Source organism: Podarcis melisellensis (assembly GCF_964234715.1).
Source record: "Podarcis melisellensis genome assembly, chromosome: 13".
Classification (NCBI taxonomy): domain Eukaryota; kingdom Metazoa; phylum Chordata; class Lepidosauria; order Squamata; family Lacertidae; genus Podarcis; species Podarcis melisellensis.
The window spans coordinates 27,389,073-27,411,091 of NC_138545.1; the positions used below are offsets into that span (position 1 = coordinate 27,389,073).

The 22,019-nt window shown below is 41.0% G+C and overlaps 2 protein-coding genes across 2 annotated transcripts; both read right to left on the minus strand.

The window, feature by feature from the left end:
• Window positions 1-1,449: 1,449 nt before the first annotated feature.
• LOC309354864 (vomeronasal type-2 receptor 26-like) lies at window positions 1,450-10,347 on the minus strand (the record flags this gene model as incomplete). The annotated part of the gene is made up of 6 exons (XM_081885128.1): window positions 1,450-2,351; window positions 3,451-3,577; window positions 4,834-5,061; window positions 5,940-6,791; window positions 8,397-8,685; window positions 10,088-10,347. The coding sequence occupies 6 exons, from the start codon at window positions 10,345-10,347 to the stop codon at window positions 1,450-1,452; spliced, it is 2,658 nt and encodes an 885-aa protein (XP_081741254.1).
• Window positions 10,348-13,206: 2,859 nt separating this feature from the next.
• LOC309354865 (vomeronasal type-2 receptor 26-like) lies at window positions 13,207-21,170 on the minus strand (the record flags this gene model as incomplete). The annotated part of the gene is made up of 6 exons (XM_081885129.1): window positions 13,207-14,108; window positions 14,750-14,876; window positions 16,878-17,105; window positions 18,008-18,880; window positions 20,123-20,414; window positions 20,911-21,170. The coding sequence occupies 6 exons, from the start codon at window positions 21,168-21,170 to the stop codon at window positions 13,207-13,209; spliced, it is 2,682 nt and encodes an 893-aa protein (XP_081741255.1).
• Window positions 21,171-22,019: the final 849 nt, after the last annotated feature.

A 22,019-nucleotide genomic window follows, 5' to 3' on the forward strand; every position in this document is an offset into this window, starting at 1 on the left:
CCGGTATTTCTGGAGAAGTGTATAAATTGCCACGTGTCGGCTGCTTAACCTTGAGGTGATATTTCGTTTTGTTTTTTGGCATGGAGCCTATTCATTCCATGGAAGTCAGAGAGAGTGAAAGATCCGAGGTCATGTACACAGTCAAATATTATGACAGACTCCTTCTGTAAACAGCTTTGTGGGATTTCTAGGGAAATTGTGTAAGTGGTGCTTTTCTCTTTCTTCCTCTGTCTGCAGTGTGGCAACAGGGGGCAATCTGGGGGCAGAAGTTCACAGCCCCACTTAACAGAATGAGCTGGAGGTCACAAACTGCAGAAGGGCTGGGTTGTGGCATTCTCCTTCTTTTGGTGTTAAGATTTTTATTAAAGTTTTTCATAATACAGTAAGATATAGAAAACTAATGTAATTTTTTTATTCTAAAAAGTTACAAAAAGTATAAATAGAATAAGGTGTCCTCTCTTAAAGGTAGTTCTTAACCCTTGCCACCCACAGAAGGTAGTAGCCACTTTCTCCTCCTAGCCTCTCACCCTGGAAAACCAACATTTTCTTGCCTCCCATCCAGGGTCTCTCCATCAACCATCTATCACTCCTGGACCCTAATAAAAGCCCTGAGTAGAGGATGTCAGAGAAGAGAGAGAATGAAGAAAAGAGAAAAGAAAGAGGAAGAATCAGGAAGTAGAAAGAAAAGAGAGGCAGGGGGGAGAGAGAAAGGGAAAGGAAACAATTTAAAATTTAAAAAAGGACTTCTTATTTTCCATCTGCCAGTTGCATTAAAACAAAATGATAACATACAACTCTCCTCCACTTTCTGTTAAACAATATTTCTTTGACTTCCAATTGTCTCAAAATCATTCATTTCCTTGTCCACAAATGAAAAGATACATTGCATCAACAGCAGTACAGTGGTACCTCAGGTTAAGTACTTAATTCGTTCCGGAGGTCCATTCTTAACCTGAAACTGTTCTTAACCTGAACCACCACTTTAGCTAATGGGGCCTCCTGCTGCTGCCGCGCTGCTGGAGCACGATTTCTGTTCTTATCCTGAAGCAAAGTTCTTAACCTGAAGCACTATTTATGGGTTAGCGGAGTCTGTAACCTGAAGCGTATGTAACCCGAGGTATCACTGTACTGGTTTTCTGGGTTTATACAAAGACAGGATGAAAGAAGAAGAAATACTAATGAGGGCATGAGGTGTATGCTAAATCTAAGTCAGCTGTACTGTGTTCATTTCTGCCAAAAGGAATGTGAGCTAAGTTCTCCAATAGAAGTATCCATGATTTAATTCTTAGAATACCCCCTACAACCATGATCACCTGTACAATAAATATGATGGGGAAACACAGAGTAGTTGTGGGGCACACTTTCACACATTCCCATAAATCCTTGCCACCGTCCTTTTTAATGAAATATAGATTACAGTGTACCAGAAAGACATGCCTTTATATTGTCTCATTGTTTTCTCCTTATTAGCTGTTCCCTGCTGTTCAGCTCAGGCCTCAGCACAATGATGTAGCATTTAGGGGAAAAGATGCAACCCAGTAATCCAGCACCAGAGGACAAGATGGAGAAGATTTCCACAGCCACCATGTATTTTCCCTTGGTGCTGAAGTAGGTTGGAATAAAAGTCAACCAAACACTGCAAAACACCAACATGCTGAAAGTGATGAACTTGGCCTCATTGAAACTGTCAGGCAACTTCCTGGCTAGGAAAGCTACAATGAAGCTGGCAAAGGCTAGGAAGCCTATATAGCCCAAGACACAGTAGAACATGGTAGCTGAACCTTCATTACATTCTAGTATTATCTCTCCATGCACTGAGTGCATGTCTCTATCTGGGAACGGAGGAGAAGTAAATAACCAAAGAGCACAAATGCCTGCTTGAATGAAGGAGCAGGAAAGGACCATAGAATTTGCCAGCCCTTTCCCCACACATTTCCTCATCTTGGCCCCTGGCTTGGTTGCCATGAATGCCAGGACCACAGTGATGGTTTTTGCCAAGACAGATGAAAGAGCCACAGAAAAGATGATGCCAAAAGTAATTTGTCGAAAAAGGCAGATGATCTTTCCAGGTTGTCCGATGAAGAGTAAGGAGCAGAGGAAGCAAAGGAGGAGAGAGATGAGGAGGATGCAGGTAAGGGTTGCATTGTTGGCTTTGACTATGGGAGTGTCTTTGTGCTTCATAAAAGTTCCAAGAACTAAACTTGTGATCAAAGAGAAATAAATAGCAGTGGTAGCTAAAATATTCCCTAAAGTTTCTTTATAAGAAAGGTAAACTAGAATCTTGGGAATGCATTCAATTTGGTTGTTGTTGGGATACTGGTCTTCTGGACAACCGATGCAGGCATCCATGTCTGGAAAAAAGGAGGAGCTGTTTAAGTACAGTGAAACCTCTACTTACTGCCATAATCCATTCCAGTGGCCCACCCTTTAGGCGAAATGGGTCACTGGTAGAAGCGCTGTTGTGCGCAGGTGCAGACGGCAGCAGCTGCTTTGCTGCGGTCGCGACTTGGATCGGGCCCAAGTAGAGGCAGTCATAAGTAGAAAATGTAAAAATGTTAACCAACATCTTCCTTATGTTTATGTTCTTGCAGTTCTTTCACCAACGCTAGGAGAAAGGACTCCCATAATTTTAAAGAGAAAGTGAGAATGTTTGGTGATCACACTGATCTGGTAATGGCTAAATGTTTCTGTGTAACCCAAGATTTTTGTGATGCAGACCTCTTCTCAAGTCATGAACATAGAAGGTTGTCCTTGGAAATGCTGTTATTTATCAATCTTAATCCTCATGTGTAATTTACAAAATGGTTATAGGTGTTATTGCAATAATGGAGGTGGAGCACTTTAAAAATTCAATACGTACTTTTCACATGCCAAAGTATTATTATTGCTTTTATTTCTATTTTTTACAGTTGTATTTATTTGCGTATGGAGAATGCCTTAATCCCAAAGCATGATATGAAGGCACATTACTGTCACAGAGCGAGCTGGTCAGTAAATCACAATGTTCAAAGCTAGAGTTAACCTTGATTAGAAAAAAACACGATCTTCACATACTTGGCTGAGTTTCAATGCTTAATGAGTACAGCAGCTCATTCCCTGTGGGTCTTACTCCATGAAACCAGTTACCAAGACTAAAGGTCATCCCCTTCCCCCAGCCATCTATGTCTCCTCCCAGGGTTTTTTCCTAGCAATTGGAGACTGTGCCTGTGTTCTGCTCCTCTCATTTTGTGCCTCTTCTGGTTTTCAGAGTTGGGGGGATGGGAAATTGTCACAGAAGGGAGGGGAGACACCTGTGATTCTTCCCTAACCTGACTCATCTCTGCCTCTTGACCTCCCTCCTCCTACTCACCAATTTTAGCTTCCGCCTCTGATTATTGACTTCTCTCAACTAGGTCATGCTGTTTTATGTTCCCTGTGTCTTTTATAAAATGTATTGATTATTCCTCCTACCCTTCTGGTGTGAGATCTTCCCTTCCGGACAACGAGCACAATCATAGCAGCAAAATCTCTCTCCTTCTTTTTTCTTCCTGCTGTAGCCAGGATAGCAATTGTCATTGCACACAGAAATTGGCAGCACCTGTACAGAAACATGAAGGATTATTAGCAACAAAACCAGTCATCAATTCAATGCAGTTTGCTTCCTTGGAGAAAAAGAAACCATCTAAACTATTGCATGCCCTATAGGCCACAACAGGAACTCCTGGAACTCAGCCAACAATATTGCTAGTCCATCCAGGATTACACCAAGCCAGGGGGAACAGTATATTCTTCCTTGGGAACTCTTCTTCTGACCTACCTAATGCACAGATATGATACACTGTTGCCAAAATGAATACATTGGACTACAAATGGAAGGCTGAGAGGCAATGCTTGAACATCACATTTTACAGCTTCCTCCCTCTCAAATCCATGTTTAGATACCTGCCAAGTCATGATGATATTCTATGCTCCTTGACAGTAAAATTATTGTCCAGCCTAGGATCATCCAGTCCAGTTCCAGCAATTCCCAGTGGGGTGAATGAGACAGAGCCACTTTGGCAAACAGAAATAGCATGAGCTGATATTGCTCTCCAAGCACATTATCACCATACATCTAAGTTATCAGTTTTTACACTTATGTAGAGATGCTCTGGGGCGCAGGTGGCGCTGTGGGTTAAAGCCTCAGCGCCTAGGACTTGCCGATCGAAAGGTCGGCAGTTCGAATCCCTGCGGCGGGGTGCGCTCCCGCTGCTCGGTCCCAGCGCCTGCCAACCTAGCAGTTCGAAAGCACCTCCGGGTGCAAGTAGATAAATAGGGACCGCTTAGCGGGAAGGTAAACGGCGTTTCCGTGTGCAGCTCTGGCTCGCCAGAGCAGCGATGTCACGCTGGCCACGTGACCCGGAAGTGTCTCCGGACAGCGCTAGCCCCTGGCCTCTTAAGTGAGATGGGCGCACAACCCCAGAGTCTGTCAAGACTGGCCCGTACGGGCAGGGGTACCTTTACCTTTACCGAGATGCTCTCTTTGTATATAACCAGAATTTTAAAGAATCAGTGGGAGGGTGAAAGCTGTACTTCCTTTATCTTTCTCATTCAATTTGCTCTGCGTCAAAACAAGCACCTACAAAAGGTAGGTAGTCTCAAGTGCTGGGATGATGGGAGTTGTGTATTCTACCAACCAAGATGACAAAGTCTGTTTGAGATGAGACCTTGTTCATGGAATAAAGAGATTCTGTGAGATTTTAGAAGAATTAAAACTTTAATGCAATAAGATGCTTTCAAAAGCATTAACATTGCCTTTTTGAAAATTGAGCATATTGACTCTTATTTACTCAGTCATTTGATGCCATGTCTCACCTGATTAAAGCTTTGGTGCCAGACAATCTGGTCATCATGAATGGTTAACTCTTTGCCTGGAAGAGCCTGGGGTTCCAGTCTTCCAACTTTTACTCTAGCCACCGAGCCATTGGGAAACATCATCCAGTTTGTGACATCAAAACTGGACACTAATTCTCCATTTACATCAAAGTACACAATGTCTCCAGCACTGTTATTGAATATGGTGTTACCTAGAAAGTGATGCACCTAATTTGGAAGAGTATATTGACAAAGAGATACTTACGTAGGCCTCAAAAGTAATTTAATCTTTAGCATTCTTAAAAGTCTGTACTGCTCTATTTTGGTTATGAGTTCACTATTTCTAGCTGTCATTTCTCTCTATTAGACTAAAAAGGCTTGACCCATTGTTGATAAAACTGTCATTAGTCTATCATGAGTCTGGTGCTACTTGTCAAAATGAATATCCCTCCCCCCCCATTCCCTAACACTTCCCAACTGTTGGTATGTTAATAATAATAATAATAATAATAATAATAATAATAATAATAATAATATCATCTTCTTCATTTTATTTATATTCCACACATCTAGCTGGGTTGCCCCAGCCATTCTGGGAAGCTTCCAACACATACAACCATAACAAAATGTCAAACATTAAAAACATCTTGATACAGGGCTGCCTTCAAATGTCTTCTACAAGTTGTGTTTATCTCCTTGACGTCGGATAGCAGGGCATTCCACAGGGAGGGTGCCATTGTCGAAAAGGCCTTTTGCCTGGTTCCCTGTAATTTTACTTCTTGCAGTGAGGGAACCACCTCAAGGCCCTTGGAGGTGAACCTCAGTGTCTGGGCTGAACAGTTGGGGTGGAGATTGGGTATAAATGATGATGATGATACAATATTATACAGGATCAAGGCTGTTAAGGGCTTTCAAGATCATCACCAACACTTTGAATTGTGCTCAGAAACGTACTGTGAGCCAATAGAGATCCTTTAGGACCAGGTGGCCACTCCCAGTCACCATTCTAGCTGTCTCATTCTGAATTAGTTGTAGTTTTCAAGTTGCCTTTATCTCTGGGCCATAAACTAGTCTGTTTTGTTGCCATTATGTTTAATTGTCATTACCTGCCAGGGTTGAAATGCTAGTTTCCCTCTTTCTTCCATTCTTCTGTATCTGGAGCTCTGTGTGTACATGGCATGCAAAGCATGTGCCACAGCATAGACAGCATTGTAGATGTTGTAACTGTGGCCAGTCATGTGAATTTCAAACAGATTTCCAGGAAGATTCTCTAGCTTCTCCTTTCCAGTGCAACTCTTCTTCCCCTCCTCCTCCTGTCCATTAGACGTCTTTAATGAGCAGCTGAATGCCTGTTCCCAGAAGTCCTGGATAAAACCATCTCCTTTGGCCCAGGAAGGTCTTATTCCTTCATTGAACTTTTGAAATCCCAATGGCTGATCTGAATGAACAGTGAAGGATATGGAACCATGAAAGGTTTGCATATCCCAATTCTTTTGAACAGACAGTGATTCAAAATCCCAGTGGGAGGTAACAACCCACACTTTGCCAAGAGGTGGCAGTGACAAGAAAGGTGCTAGAAAGAGCAACACTCTCAAAACCTGAAAGGATGGAGGTTCTCCATATATAAAGAATACACTAACTTTTCTCTCCCTGAGAATCTCATAATTGTACTGCTGCTGTATAAGCAAGTCTATCAGTTCATCCATATAACTCCATTTTGGTATTCTTACTATGAAGGCATAACATATGCCATTCTGGGAAAGCAGTGGCACCATTGTATGCAGAAAGCGGTCCCCTTTGTCATCAGCCACAGCCAGGAGCCCAACCCACGTCCATCCGAAATGCTGAAATAACCGCACAGCTCCCATGTGTTGATGGGCTTCATTGGGTACCATCTGGTACAAAAATGGAAGTAGCATTTTGCCATGTTGTCCAGTGAAAAATGATCCATAAGGAAGCTGAAAGAAAACATATAGTAATTTTTCACATAACAAAAAGGTCTGTCTTTGTATCCTAGAGCTGGAAATGGTCCAGTAGGCAATCAAGTGCAAAATCTAGCATGATGCAGGAAATCAATATATATCACCCACGATATATGACTTTTTGTGGCTCTGCCTGAAGAACTCCGGGGGTACTCTAAGTGAACCCTAACTTTGGCATGCACACACCCTCAAGCTCAATTTTAGATCCTCTCAATTTGGAACCCCCTTGGCTCCTGTGAGGGGGAATCATCCACCCTGCCCTAAATCTGGCACTGCTCCAGCAAGGACCCTTTGGTAATTGTTTCTATATTTGAACTACATTTAGCATTAAGAGGAGTCTCCTAATGCTGTTCCAAAATCTTGTCCAACCCTTTGGAACAGCAGGTGACAATTTGTTTCCCAACTCAATGTCACAGCTATTCAGAAACTTTGTACTTGAAGAGGGATGTAAGGTTCACGTCCCCCACCCACATGCACATTTTAATCTCCTCTTCCCCGGGCTAAATATACCCAATTCCTCCAACCTTTTGTCATAGGCATTTCTCCCAATTCTCCTGACCATCTTCACCATCTTCCTCTGAAGCTGTTTCAAGTTATCTTTATCTATGATAAAGTGCAGCACTGAGGACTGAACATAATACTAAACTTGAGGTGTGCTAATTAAATCACATTCAGCTTTTACTTCTCAATATACAGCACTTTGGTTGCATTGATGCAGCTTAAATTGCATTAAGACTTTCCTGCAGCTGCATCACAGTGGTAACTGATAGTTAGCTCTTGGTCTACTACAGTGGTTCCCAATCTTTTTGTGTGGTAGGAGTCTTTTCAAGAGAGAAATTCATCATGGAGCAGTATTGTCACCCTTATGTGTGTGCATTTGGGGCTGTTTTTACATTTATTTTATTTATTTTTCTTTCCAAGCTCTTCATGGAGTACTTGGGAAGCATTGGTCTGCTATATTATTGAGATCTCTTTCAGGTGTGCTATTGTTCTGCCAGTTGTCCCTTATCCAAAGGTTTGCTTTTGAATTTTTTTCTGCCTTAGTTTGGCACTTTGTTTATCTGTATTTTGTTAGTTTCAGAGCAGTTTTCCATTCTTTATTTATCAACCAACCTAATTATATTACCATACAGTCTGCATTGAACCAGATTTCTAATTAAACTTTTTTAACTTTTTGAATGCTGTGCTGAAATCAAGACTAGGGATACAGGAAATAATCAGTTTGTTTCTAACCCATATTCACTGCAATCAGCACTGTTTCCATGCCACTGCCACTAAGAACTACATTCATATCTCTGTCTGCTGTGCCCAAATTTTATGCAATTAACGATGTCATTAATGATGTCATTACATCATTTCAATGCAATGCCCATTTCATTTCAATGTAAAGGAAACATCAGAAAAAATTATATATGTGTGTGTGTGTCATCTGTTACACATCATTTGGGGACTGAAAACAACAACAATGAATAAAGCTCATACGTGCTTGCATGATTTCCATTCCTGACCACATATGAACATGTAAACTGAGGCAATTTCCATTTCTACGTGTGCCACTTTTGTGGTATCTCTAGAGCTTACCTGTGGGATCTTGTGGATTGCTGAAATAATGGCCATATTGGCAGAGATTTCAGAGACAGATCCTCCAATTAAAGCTATCAGCTTGTTCTGGCCATCACAACAGAAGTTGGGGACAAACTTCTGTTTGGAAAGCAGGCTAAGGCTAGCTTTATACGTCATTCTTGCGGTGAAGTAGCTATTGAGGATGTAGAAGCCCATGGAGGCATTTGATAAGATGCTAGGATTCTCATTGATCTCTTTGACAGCAAATGCTAAAGCCAGAATGTGCTGGTAGTTCTTAGGCACTGAACTGTAAAAAGAGGTACAGCCTGTTTAATATAGCAGCAGCAAAGCAGCAGTAAAAATACATTTGTACACTTCATCAACATTCATCTGCAAACTACTGATATTGAGATGTAACTCAATGCCACAGAAGTTGAAAAAGCAAAGGTACAGCAAAGTTAGCAGAAAGTCAGATATATGAAACAGATATTCTTCTGACGAATAGTTGAATGATCAGAATGTTTGGGGATTATTAAAGCACTTAACATGCTGCTCCTTACATTTGTTAGGTTCACTTTCTTTACAACAATAATACACTCCTTTTGCACACAAACACAAGTGCTAGCCCAAAATAGATTTGACGTATATAATGTACTTCCTAGCTTTTGAAAGCAACCTCTGAGAAGAGACAAGCAAGCTTCTTCTGTTGTATCTCCAGTAACTTTCTTAGTATTCACTAATGCCTGACCATGCAAGCACTCTATCCATGGGTCTGGGGTGTGCCTCCAAACCCTGCCACAATGACCTGTGTGCATTGCCTCAAATGCTCAGCCCTCAACATTCCCTGTGTTGAGTGGGGAAGCTCTGCAGGAGAATATTTTTCAGGTTTGCTTGAATGTGAGTAGAACACCTCTCACTATCATGGGCTGTGCTTTATTAATCAACATAGGGACTGGGAAGGCATGCGAGGACATTGGGAGTGGGCCTTGAATGTGTGCCTCTCCCTTGTCCACCCATTGAACCTTTACATGTCTGTGAATATGCCTTAAAAACCTCTGTAGCAACCATTTCAATCACTGAAGAAATATCAGTGCAAGCAACTAATGGATCATTTAATCTCCTAAAGCCAGGGACACATTGCTGCAATTTAAATGCATCTACCATTTGCAGATGAAATGAGAGAAGATGTGCCAAGGGGAGACTTCCAACCATCCATAAACTCAGCTGCATTTGAAAACCATAATCCAGTTATGTCGAGGGAGTGCAAAGTGCCTGAGGGACAATTCAGAAATTACTTTTCAAGAAACATATACTCCTATGATATTTTACTTGTGCAGTTTTAAAAATATTAATAATACATGGTGACAAGACTATTCTTAAAAACATATTTATCGTGCACATACTCTCATTAGGGAGTCAGATTTGATTGTGGGCACCTCTCCATGGTGCTTTAATTTCCAAACATAAACCCTAGATTGTCCCTGTGTAAGGTAGCTAGCTATGTGTTGCAGCTTCAGACAATAAATAATGCCTTAATGGTACTTAATTATGTGCTCTCAGATACTGAGAACTGAACTATTATAGAATGAGAGATCAAGGGGGGGTGAGAGAGAGAAAAGGAAGGAAGGAAGGAAGGAAGGAAGGAAGGAAGGAAGGAAGGAAGGAAGGAAGGAAGGAAGGAAGGAAGGAAGGAAGGAAGGAAATCTTACATGGATTCCTCAATCAAGGCCTGTGCTGGCTGTTCCAAGAAGGAGAGGTTGTTATAAAGGAAATAGACTTGAGAAACAATTCCCCCAATCACAAAATCTCCTGACTGGTAAAATTCATGGGGAATAGGATGGGGATCATCATATACGGAACAATTAATAGAATGAGTATTGCATACAGTATGACACAGCATTATAAGCAGCAATGTCACCACCAACATGATTCTGTTGACAAAAAGTCCTCTCCAAATGTAGATTTCCATGTTTTCATCTACAGCATCCTGTAAGGCTAGGACCAGCTTTGCCACAGTCTCCCTTGAATTTTGGTTGATTCCGTTGCTACATTGGGTCTTTTAGGGAATTTGTGTGCCCGTCTTATAGTTAAAAGTAGCTCCTTGTCGCTCTGTGTTCCTGTACATAATTTTCTTTTTATTGCCTCACTGTATTCTCAAAGGGAGACTGAGAAGTACACATTTTCCTTTTCTTAAAAAATAGTCATACACACCTCTTCATGTACAGGTATCTATTATTTTGCTTTAAAGTGTAAAACAAAAAAAGTGTAACCTTGAGGATTTTCAATCAGCTTGTCCAAATGAGGGTGAGACAGTGTGCAGCAATGAATGTGTAAATCAATAACTAATCAATGTGGCCTAATTTTTCACAGTAAGAACCTGGGAAGTGGAAGATGAAATGGGCAAGAAGAGAGGATAAGAATTGGGATTCACATAGTTTATATTGGGGTGGGGGTTAAAATCATGACAGAAAAATCTTGTGGAAGCAATGGCAGCATATAAAGGGGAAATGATCATAGAAAAAAATGGCACCTCCTTACCTATGCCTAGATCCTGTTCTTAACAATATGTGCGGTTGTCCTCAGGTGTTGCTTGTTGATCTTGCGAATGGGCTTCGGTTGTCAATTGTGTAGGAAGACTTTTAAAAAACAGTAATTATGACTCTATCTTCCCCAGTGTGTTGCTGGTCTTTGAAGTTTGTTACCACTAGGAGTTCCTCTCAAATTATAGAACAGTTATTTTCTTCTTAGAGGGATAATAACTAGTTTGTGGAAATTTGCCTGGTGACCCCAAGTTAACTTTGCCCAGGACTATATTTAAGTTTAACCACAGATCACTCAAAATTAGTATAATGTGAAAGCTGAGGTTTAACTTCAGTTACAACCTGGAGGATTTGAGGCTCAGCATTATGTTGGTATATAGCTCTTTATGTTGTCAGGGGGGGGGGTTGTATGTATTTCTCCTAATGTACCATTTTTAATGCAAGTTTGCCTAACATTTTTGCAATGCAATGTTCCACAATATAATGCATAATGTACATTCTCTTCACTAATATATGCATTTGTATGCACACTTTAGTCTAGTCTATGCATTATTACACACATTACTTGAATTGCAAAATTCAGAGACACACACATTTGGAAGGATAGTTGTGTTTTGCTTGCATATTGCGTCAGAAAGTGTGGATTAGGTAGGTTGACCTTTAAATGCAAACTAAACTAAATATCTCCTCTATCCCTGGGTAAGACTCACAATCCTTGTTCTACCCATATTCTACTCTGACACACACTGCTCCTAGAAGTCTGCTCATATGGGAATATGGCCCATGGGCCAAAAATCCCTGTTCCCAGTAGAATTGTGGCAAGGAAGCAGTTGTGGCATGGCATGGTGGAGGGGGAGGTCCTCCCTCTAGCCTCAGCGTGACAGATGGGGTCATTTCCTGCCTCTTCCATCATGCAGGATGCCACACCTATGACCCCTGGAGGGGAAAAAGACATCATGCCAGTATAGTTGCAGCATCTTTTTTCAGCTAACATAGCAACATGGAAGGAGGAGAGGAATCTAGAAGCTTTTTCCATTCTCAAAGGAGCTACAGCTGCTGTATGGTTCCCTCTCCTGGTCCACAAGGCAAATGTTCCTATTTGGTAACTGGACATAGTTACAGGCAGCATAGGCACTGTTCATAAACAGTCTTGAGATGAATGCCAAATCCAGGTGGGCTCAGCCTCTGCCGAAAAGAAAGGAGTTGTTCTCCATGTAAGCATTCATTGCTGAATCCTCATGAAATACAACCAAAACCAGTATTCCCAATGAAGTACATCTAAGACCTGGCTAAAGAGATGAGCTTACATTATTTTATATTTGTTTTTTTTAGTTGCTCTTTGTATTCAGTTCTGGCCTTGGGATAATGATCTACTAAACATACCCAAATTCTCATGAGATCCCTAGCATCAGTATTTGTGTGTGAAGACCCCCAAATCCCCTCCAGAATAATCACACAGGACACAGAATATTTGTTTAAGATTTTTGGCATTAATTTTGGCCACAATTTTATTGATTACAGCATGTGTGAGTGGTTGCTTAGCATTGGTTCAGACTACCTGAACCTGCACCGGCAGGAACAGGACTGACAACTGGAACCTCCAGAGGTCAGTAAGTGAAAACATACTGGGGGAGCACAGAGGCGGATTTCCGCCTCTTAGATAACCCCCAGATGCTCCCAGGTACTCTGGCATGGCCCTACCCCTGAAAGCGGATCGGACAGAGCAAATCGAGCCCCTGGATTCCTTTAATGGAATTCCCTAGCAGCAGCAACAAAAATGAAGGGCAGGCACAGCCAATCCATAATCCCCTCCACCAAAAATGAACCAATGCCTAACTGCCAACCTTACAAAGTTGTGACGATTTGCTACATGGTAGGCAAAAACCAAATGGCACCAGCCAATCAGCCAAGTGGCAAAATTCCTACCGGGCCCCTACTCCAAAAACAGACCACCCCTAGACAGGCATAGCAAGGTCAAAAACACAATCTTAAATTATAGGGAGGGAGGGTGGGAGATCCACTGCACGATGAGAAAGAGAAAGTACTTCGCCTTGTGCAGCCCCTGAAATAGCCCCTTAGTTGCCAATCAAACCCCAACCAACAGAAAATTTTCCCCAGCAACAAAGGGGCAACCAATGAGGTGAGGAGGTCATCCAAATGGGTCTGCCCCAGCAACAAGAAGGCAGTTTGGTGAGCTCACCATAACAAGTGGCTCTCCATGATTTGGAGGACATGATTTCCAGTGAAGGATATATAAGAGCACAAAGAAGAGATGAACTTAGATTACTTCACTTCTTCATCCTTATTAGATGTTCCCTGCTGTTCAGCTCAGGCTTCAGCACAATGATGTAGCACTTTGGGGAAAAGATGCAACCCAGTAATCCAGCACCAGAGGACAAGATGGAGAAGATCTCCACAGCCACCATGTATTTTCCTTTGGTGCTCAAGTAAGTTGGAATAAAAGTTATCCAAACACTGCAAAACACCAACATGCTGAAAGTGATAAATTTGGCCTCATTGAAACTGTCTGGTAACTTTCTGGCTAGGAAAGCCACAATGAAACTGAGAATGGAAAGGGAACCCATATATCCCAACACACATGAAAACATAACAGGTGAACCCTCATTACATTCTAATATAATTTCCCCGCTCGATGAGTACATGTCCATATCTGGAAATGGCGGAGAAGTAAGTAGCCAAACTATACAAATAGCTGCTTGAATGCAGGAACAGGAAAAGACCATAGAGTTTGCTAGTCCTTTTCCCACCCATTTCCTCATCTCGGATCCTGGTTTAGTTGCCATGAATGCCAGGACTACAGTGATAGTTTTTGCCAACACAGAGGAAAGGGCAACAGAAAAGATTAAACCAAAAGCTGTTTGCCGCAGAAGGCAGATGGCCTTTCCAGGCTGTCCAATGAAAAGCAAGGAACAAAGGAAGCAAAGGAGGAGGGAGATGAGGAGGATGTAGGTGAGGGTCTGGTTGTTGGCTTTGACAATGGGAGTGGCCTTGTGCTTGATAAACGTTCCAAGGATTAAACTTGTAATCAAAGAAAAGGAAATAGCCAAAATAGTTAAGATGATCCCTAAATTTTCTTTATAAGACAGATAGCTTAGGACCTTGAGAATGCATTGAGTTTGGTCAATATTGGGGTGCTGGATTTCTGGACATTTGAAACAGGCATCCATGTCTGAAATAAAATGAAGTTATAATAAGTATTTCAAGATGCCGAACTACATCTTTCTGTAACAATCAGTTACAACAATCAAGGAATTTTGTATGCTTTTGATTTTGTTTTTACTAGCTCTAGAAAGAAAGAAAATAGAAAATGCATCTTTTTGCGTACCCATGGTTCTGAATTTGCACATTGTTCTGTGCTGTAGTAATGTAACGGCTATGTGTTTTTCTGTATCCCAGTAATTCCATAATTCAGGGTGATTCATGAGAAGGAGAGGGAAGATATTGGGATCAAAGTTAAGGAGCTACTGGCAGGTTTTTTGGAAAAGGTGGTTAAATATATGGAGGCAGAATTGGGTGGTTTGTGAAAGAGCCTTATTTGTGGTGGCTCCAAAATGATAAAACTCCCTCCTCACAGAGATGTATTTGGCACTAAAACTTTATATATTTATATGTATATTATGGTTTCTTTGTAATTGTATTTTTAGTCTATGTAATTTGCCCCAGGACCTTAAGATGAAGTAGGGGCAAGAAATACCAGGAACAAACAAACAAAAAGGAATTAGGTATTTATTTATTTTTGCTTCCTATGTATTTTGCTGGTGTTTTATGCTCCCTGTGTCTTTTGTGAAATTTATTGGTTATCCCTTATACCTTTCTGATTAGAGATCATCCCTTCTGGACATGGAGCACAATCATAACAGCAGAATTTCTCTTCCTCCTTCTTTTTCCTACTATAGCCAGGATAGCAGTTATCATTGCATACAGAAACTGGCATCACCTGCATGGAAATATGAAGGTGTGGTTTGCAGCAAGATGTCTATTAAACACAGTTTGCTTCATTGAAGACCAAAGAAGAGACCAAACTCTAAACTATTTTTCATGTATCCATGGGCCACAACTGCAACTCCCAAAACTGCAACTCCCAGAACTCGGTCAACAATATTGTTAACTCAGGCAACCCAAAATGCACAAACCAATCAACCCTGGGCATCCCATAGTTTCAGGCACTGGTACTAACTATCCCAGTAGACAAGGCTGGTGCTTGTAAGAAGTAAAAGGGTAAAGGTACCCCTGACCATTATGTCCAGTCGCGGACGACTCTGGGGTTGCGGCGCTCATCTCGCTCTATAGGCCGAGGGAGCCGGCGTTTGTCTGCAGACAGCTTCTGGGTCATGTGGCCAGCATGACTAAGCCAATTCTGGTGAACCAGAGCAGCGCACGGAAATGCCATTTACCTTCCCGCCAGAGCGGTACCTATTTATCTACTTGCACTTTGACGTGCTTTTGAACTGGTAGGTTGACAGGAGCTGGGACCGAACAACGGGAGCTCACCCCATCACGGGCATTCGAACGGCCGACCTTCTGATCAGCAAGCCCTAGGCTCAGTGGTTTAGACCACAGCGCCACCCGCATCCCCCTTTTATGAAGTAGGGTGAAGCAATTTACCTCAGGCGGCAGATCCAACCAACTCCCCTCCCCATCCTTTCCCTCACTATTGCACTGCTGCCACCCCTTCTGCAACTTTGCCCATGCTGCCACCACCACTGCCGCAACAGTGCTCTTGCCCTCACCACTAATGCTGCCCCCTCGCTGCTGCTGCTGCTGCTGCTGCTGCTTCTTTGTTGTGGCAGCAGCATGGGTGCAGCCACAGGTGAGGATGCAGTTGTGGTGGTGGACGGCATGGGTGGCAGCCCATGAGGGGGGAGAAGGGACCCTGAATCTGCAGGGGGTGGGGTATGGCAGCATCAGCAGTGGGAAGCAGCAGTGGGGAGGCATTTTGCATACAGAAGCAAAATGTTCCAGGCCACTCTTGCCAGTATAGGTGTCTGGTTATATGGACTCCATTCTTAGACCATATGCCACAAAAACGCCAAGGCATTTGTGGGACTTCCTGAGAAACTCAGCCAACAATATTGTTAATCCAGCCTGCTACACACTGGTCCAGTCAATAGTGTCTGCCATTTTATGGGACCTCTTCTTCCGTGCCACCAAAAACACAAATGTGCCTCTGGAGACCTGGAAGCTTTCAATATTTATGCATGCATGCATAAATATTTATGCATTTAAAAAAATACTACAAAGTCTGCAATTTATTTAAATGTCTAGCATAGGCCTATCAGCATAAGAGATTGTTATCTATGTTCTGCTGTCCATGGCTTTAGGGATGCTTCTACCATAACCAGAGCATCAGTGCACAAATACCAACTACTGTTGACCACTGGACAACACACTGAAAAACAGCAAAAGAAAAACAAACAGAAAGATTCAGGAATTCTCTCCAGATGGTTTGAACACTGGATTATTATTCTGCTCAGAGTTCTGTTGCCTCTCCACACATGCTGAGATGACCAGCAAATGGCACCAGTTTATGACACAGTCTTAGCTGTGCTGAATGCTCTGCCATTTGCAGACTAAAAAGCAGCCCTGATATTCTAATTAAAGATGGTGGCAAAAAAAAGGAGCTGTTGCCATCATGAACATGTTGGACTACAAATAGGAGGCTTAGAGACGACTCTCTACCCACATATTTTACAGGCTGCTATTTTCAATCTTCAGTGAAAAATACTGGAATGAATGGCCAAACCTGATGAGTCATTACACTGGAACAATAGATCTGAGCCAGACACGTTTGATTCCATCAATTTAAAATAGTTTCTTTACAAAAATTGGAAGGAATTCTGGTTTGCTTTATTTAAAAATAATGCTAACTAGCGCAATTCATCAGCTGAAGAGAATGAGGAACTGGCCAAGACTGAATATTTCACTTTGATATACTCACCTGATTAAAGCTTTGATGCCACACAATTTGGCTCGCATTAATGATTAACTCTTTGCCCGGAGGAGCCCGAGGTTCCAGTCTTCCAACTTTCACTCTAACCACTGAACCATTGGGAAACATCAACCAGTTTGTAACATCAAAACCTGTAACTAATTCTCCATTTTCATCAAAATGCACAGTGTCTCCAACACTGTTGTTGAATATGGTTCTTCTTAGAAAGTAATGGACCTTGTTTGAAAAAGAATGTTGACAAGGGAATAACAGTTTCTTGAAATAATTTTAATGTTTAGACCTCTTAGAAGTCTTGCCCTTTTTCAGACAGTATATTTATTCATTTTTATAAGCGTATTAATAAATCACCAACTCATGTCCTGACCAGAGACGAATGGTTGGTGAAGATGATGGACTATGACAAAATGGCAAAAATGACCAGGAAAATCAGAAACCAGGAAGAGAGAAACTTAAATAAGGAATGGGGGGAAATTACATACTACCTACGAGAACACTATAAACAACTAAAAACTTTGGCAGGATTTGAGTAACACATGTAATGTACAAAAAACTAAGGTAGAAATGGAATATTTTTTTAAAAAAACAGAGAAAATACTGTATATGATGCAGTTGAAAAAGATTGAAAATGGAAACCATGGAAGGGTGGAAGGAAGTCTAAGGATTCAGGGAATCCTAAATGCTGATGATTATGTCTAATGTTTCAAATTAAATGCGTAGTGTAAAACTGAATAAAAAAGATCATAAAAAATAAATAAATAAATCACCAACTCATAAATTCACGGATATGTACCATAAAATTGTTAAAACATCATAACATTTTAAAATCATAAAGCACAGAGCTAATGACCAACATTTCTGTTCCGTTTCTATTTTTGGCTGTCATTTCTCTCTGTTAGATTCCAGATAATGGGGGGGAATCACCATAATATTATGTGCTTTGCACTATGTTTCAAAATTCTCTCTCTCTCTCTCTCTCTCTCACACACACACACACACACACACACACACACCAAAAAACCTGATGCAACTGTTTTATGTGAGCTCAAGAATTCATATTATGTCTGGGGCATAAACTAGCCTGTTTTGTTATTATTGCTAAAGTATGGAATTGTAATTACCTGCCATGGTTGCATATTTTGAAATGCATGTCTCCCAACCAACCTTTTAAGTTTGGAACTGGATTTATATATAGCATTCAAAGCATAAGCTACAGCATAGACAGCATTGTAGATATTGTAGCTGTGGCCAGTCATGCTCATTTCAAACAATATTCCAGATATGCTCTCCAACTTTTCAGACCCAGTGCAACTTTTTTTTCCATCTTCCTCCTCCTCCTCCTCCTCCTCCTCCCATTTAGACATTTTTAATGAACAGGTGAATGCCTGTTTCCAGAAGTCCTTGATAAACCCATCTTCTTTGTTCCAGTAAGGTCTTATCTTCTGAATGAACCTTTGGAATCCTAATGGCTCTTTTGAGTGAACTGCGAAGGATATGGAACCATGAAAGGCTTGTATATCCCAAATCTTTTGAACAGAGAGAGATGCAAAATCCCAGTGGGATGTAATAGTCCATACTTTACTGAAAGGTGGCAGTGATGAGAAAGGTGCTAGAAACAGCAACACTCTCAAAACCTGAAAGGATGGAGGTTCTCCATATACAAAGACTGCAGTGGCTTTTCTCTCCGTGATAATGTGAAAGTTTCTCAGCCGCTGTATAAGCAAGGCTATCAACTCATCCACAAAAGAACGTTTTGGTATTCTTACAATGAAGGCATGACAGATATTGTTTTGGGAAAGCAGTGGCACCATTGTCTGTAAAAAGCGGTCCCCTTTGTCATCATTCACAGCCAAGAGCCCAACCCATGTCCATCCAAAATGCTGAAATAACTGCACAGCTCCCACGTATTGCTGGGCTTCATTGGGTACCATTTGGTACAAAAAGGGGAACAGCCTTTTGGTACGTTTTGCCGTCAAAAATGACCCATAAGTGATCTGAAATAAAGAATATAAGTAACCTTCACATAAAATAAAAGAGTGTGTTAAATCTTGCTATCTAAGAGTTAGAATCTACTAGGCCATCAGGAGTTAACAAAAATAGTTGTTAAGCCTCTTCCTAACCGTCACCTATTACCCTTTAGTAATTCATTCTCTCTTTGAATTGGGCTTACCATTAATACATTTCTCATAATTTTCAACCCAATATTGTCCTGACTCCTTGAGCAGGAGAGTGCAAGTCTTTGCCCTCTTTGATATGATGTCCATTCAGATATTTGGCATTTGAAGAGTGCTTAAAATGTCCACCTCCGGCAAAAAGTCTCACATTCTCTCTCTCTCTCTCTCTCTCTCTATATATATATATATATAATTTTTATAAAATTTTCTGTTTTACAATTTAAAGTACTCATTTTTACATCCTTAAGATATCATTGACTTCTCTTCTCTTCCCATGGTTTATTTTGCATATCATAAATCCCTGCATATTTTACAAAAACTATACCATTCAGTATTCCATTATTACATCGATCAAAACTTATTTGGACTGTTGAATTTATCTTAATGCTTCCAGCATTTTCAGCTGTACACAGTTATTTCCCATATATTCAATAAATGTTTTCCAATCTACTCTAACCATATGTTATTCTTGTTCTCTTATTCTATATGTTAAGTCTGCAAGCTGCGCATATTCTGTCAATTTAAGTTGCTATTCTTCTTTAGTTGGGACTTTGCTCGTTTTCCATTTGGGGGCTAACAAAACACAGGCCGCAGTAGTGGCATACATAAATAACCTTTTTTGACACCTGGGAATTTCAGTCTGAATTATCCCCAACAGAAAGGACTCTGTTGGGGGGGGACTACTTTCGAACATTTTTTTCAGTTCATTATGTATCATTTCCCATAATTCTCCTATTCTCCCGGTTAACTATACCCAGTTTGCTCGACCTTCTCCCATTCCCATCTCCCTTTAAGAAAGATCCAGGTAGACTGAAACAGGTTCAGAAGAAGACAGTGAAGAAAAGGGCATCACTTTACTGCCCATGACCTGAAAACTATCGATCTATTACTGCAATGCAAAATAGCATTCGTCTTTCATCTGATAATTATTTTACCATTATGACCTACCTCTAGTATGTTTGCTAACAAAAATAAAATAGGGGAACTTTTCAAATGCTTGATTGAAATCGTAATGGTGTGGCATTGTTGTGAAACCTACAAACCTCTATACTGACAGCTTACCTGTGGAGTCTTGTGGACTGCTGAAATGATTGCCACGTTGGCAGAGATTTCAGAGACACATCCTGCAATGAAAGCTATCAGATTGCTCTGGTTGTCACACTTGAAGTTTGGGGTAAATCTATGGTGTGCAGAAAGCAGGCTCAGGGTGGCCTTATAGGTCATCCTTGCAGAATAGTAGCTATCGAGGATGCGGAACCCCAGAGACATATTTGATAAAATGTTGGGATTCTCATTGATCTCTTTGACAGCAAATGCTAATGCCAGAATATGCTGGTAGTTCTTAGGTACTGATCTGTAATAAGAGCTACAGTTGTTTAATGGAGTAATAAGGAAAACAAGGGGAGAAAGGATTTCCCCCACTTGTTCTGTTCCACTATGCCCTGTTCCGCTGCCCATTCCACCTTAGTGTCCACCGGTGGGGCATATATGAAGCCTGATCAGGCTGAAAGAGGTAGTCTACATAGCACTTCTGAATCATGCATGCACTTGGTGCCTTGGGAGGGGAGACCCACCCTATTTAAGGGCTGAATGACTGCCTCTCTCCCTCTTCTTTTCTTTAGAGCCACACCCTCTGCCCCTTCCTGTCTCTCATTTTGATTTGTAGTTGCTTCAGGGCCAAGCACTCTATAACATTTTCAGTCAAACAAGAAATATACAATTACCTAAAGTCAACTGAAGCAAAAGATAACGGATCATTTGTATGGATCGTAATGTTGCTTAATGATGAGCTCTCAGTCATTGCGATCTGAACTATTATAGAATATGAGGCAAAAGGGGAAATGCCTTACATTGGTTCATCAATCAATATATGTGCTGGCTGCTCCATGAAAGAGAGGTTGTTATAGAGGAAGAAGACTTGAGAAACAATCCCACCAATGACAAAATCTCCTGGTTGGTAAAATTCATGAGGAATAGGATGAGGATCATCAAATATGGAACAATTAATAGATTGGATCTTGCATACAGTATGACACAGTGTTACAAGCAGCAACATCACAACCAGCACAATTCGGTTGACAAAAAGTCCCCTCCGAACGTAGATTCCCATGTTCCTATCTACAGCATCATTTGAGACTATGACCAGTTTTGCTACAATCTTCCTTAAATTGTGGTTGATTCTGCTGCTACACTTGGTTATAGCTTGATCTATGGGATATGTGCCAGTACTCTAGTCATATATTTATTAATGACTCATTGTACACCAGTGTCGTTGAACAGATTGTTTTCTTTATCTCTTCACTTTATCATCCAGCACTGAGTGACAACTATACTTTTTTCTATTAAATTAGTCATATGTTTACCCTCTTCATCTATGGATATAAATAACTCTGTCCTTTGCATACCAAGGTAGAAAGGCTTTCTCAGAGAATTATCTATCAGCTTCCCCCCAAAATACAAAGTATATGAAAGAGAAGCAGTGGATTAGCAGGAAGCAGGAAGAAAAATAGAAGATGATCAGAGTAATTACAAAGAATGTGAAACAGAGATACTCATGGTTTACATTTGTGGCTTAAGGATCATGGTGGAGTCAGCCAGTGGAAGTGTACACCCTCATTTAAAGGGGACATCATCGTAGAAGCAATGACAGAGCCTATACCTACATCAGCATCTGAATAACAGAAGGGTTTTATAGCTTTTTCCAGATTTCGATTGTTGTTCTTGCTAATGGGCTATGGAAATCCATTATGTCAGAGGATGGAAACCAGTAATTTTGACAATGATAGGAGTGATTAGCCCTGAAAGTATGATTGGCTTTTTAAGTTGCATCATGTTTGATGAAGCTGCTAGGAATTTTCCCCCTGTAGAATGATTAATTTCCTCTTAGAGAGCTATTAACTAAGTCATTGGACATTCCCCCAGTGGCTCCAGGCTATTAAGCATCCTTCTGTTATTCTTA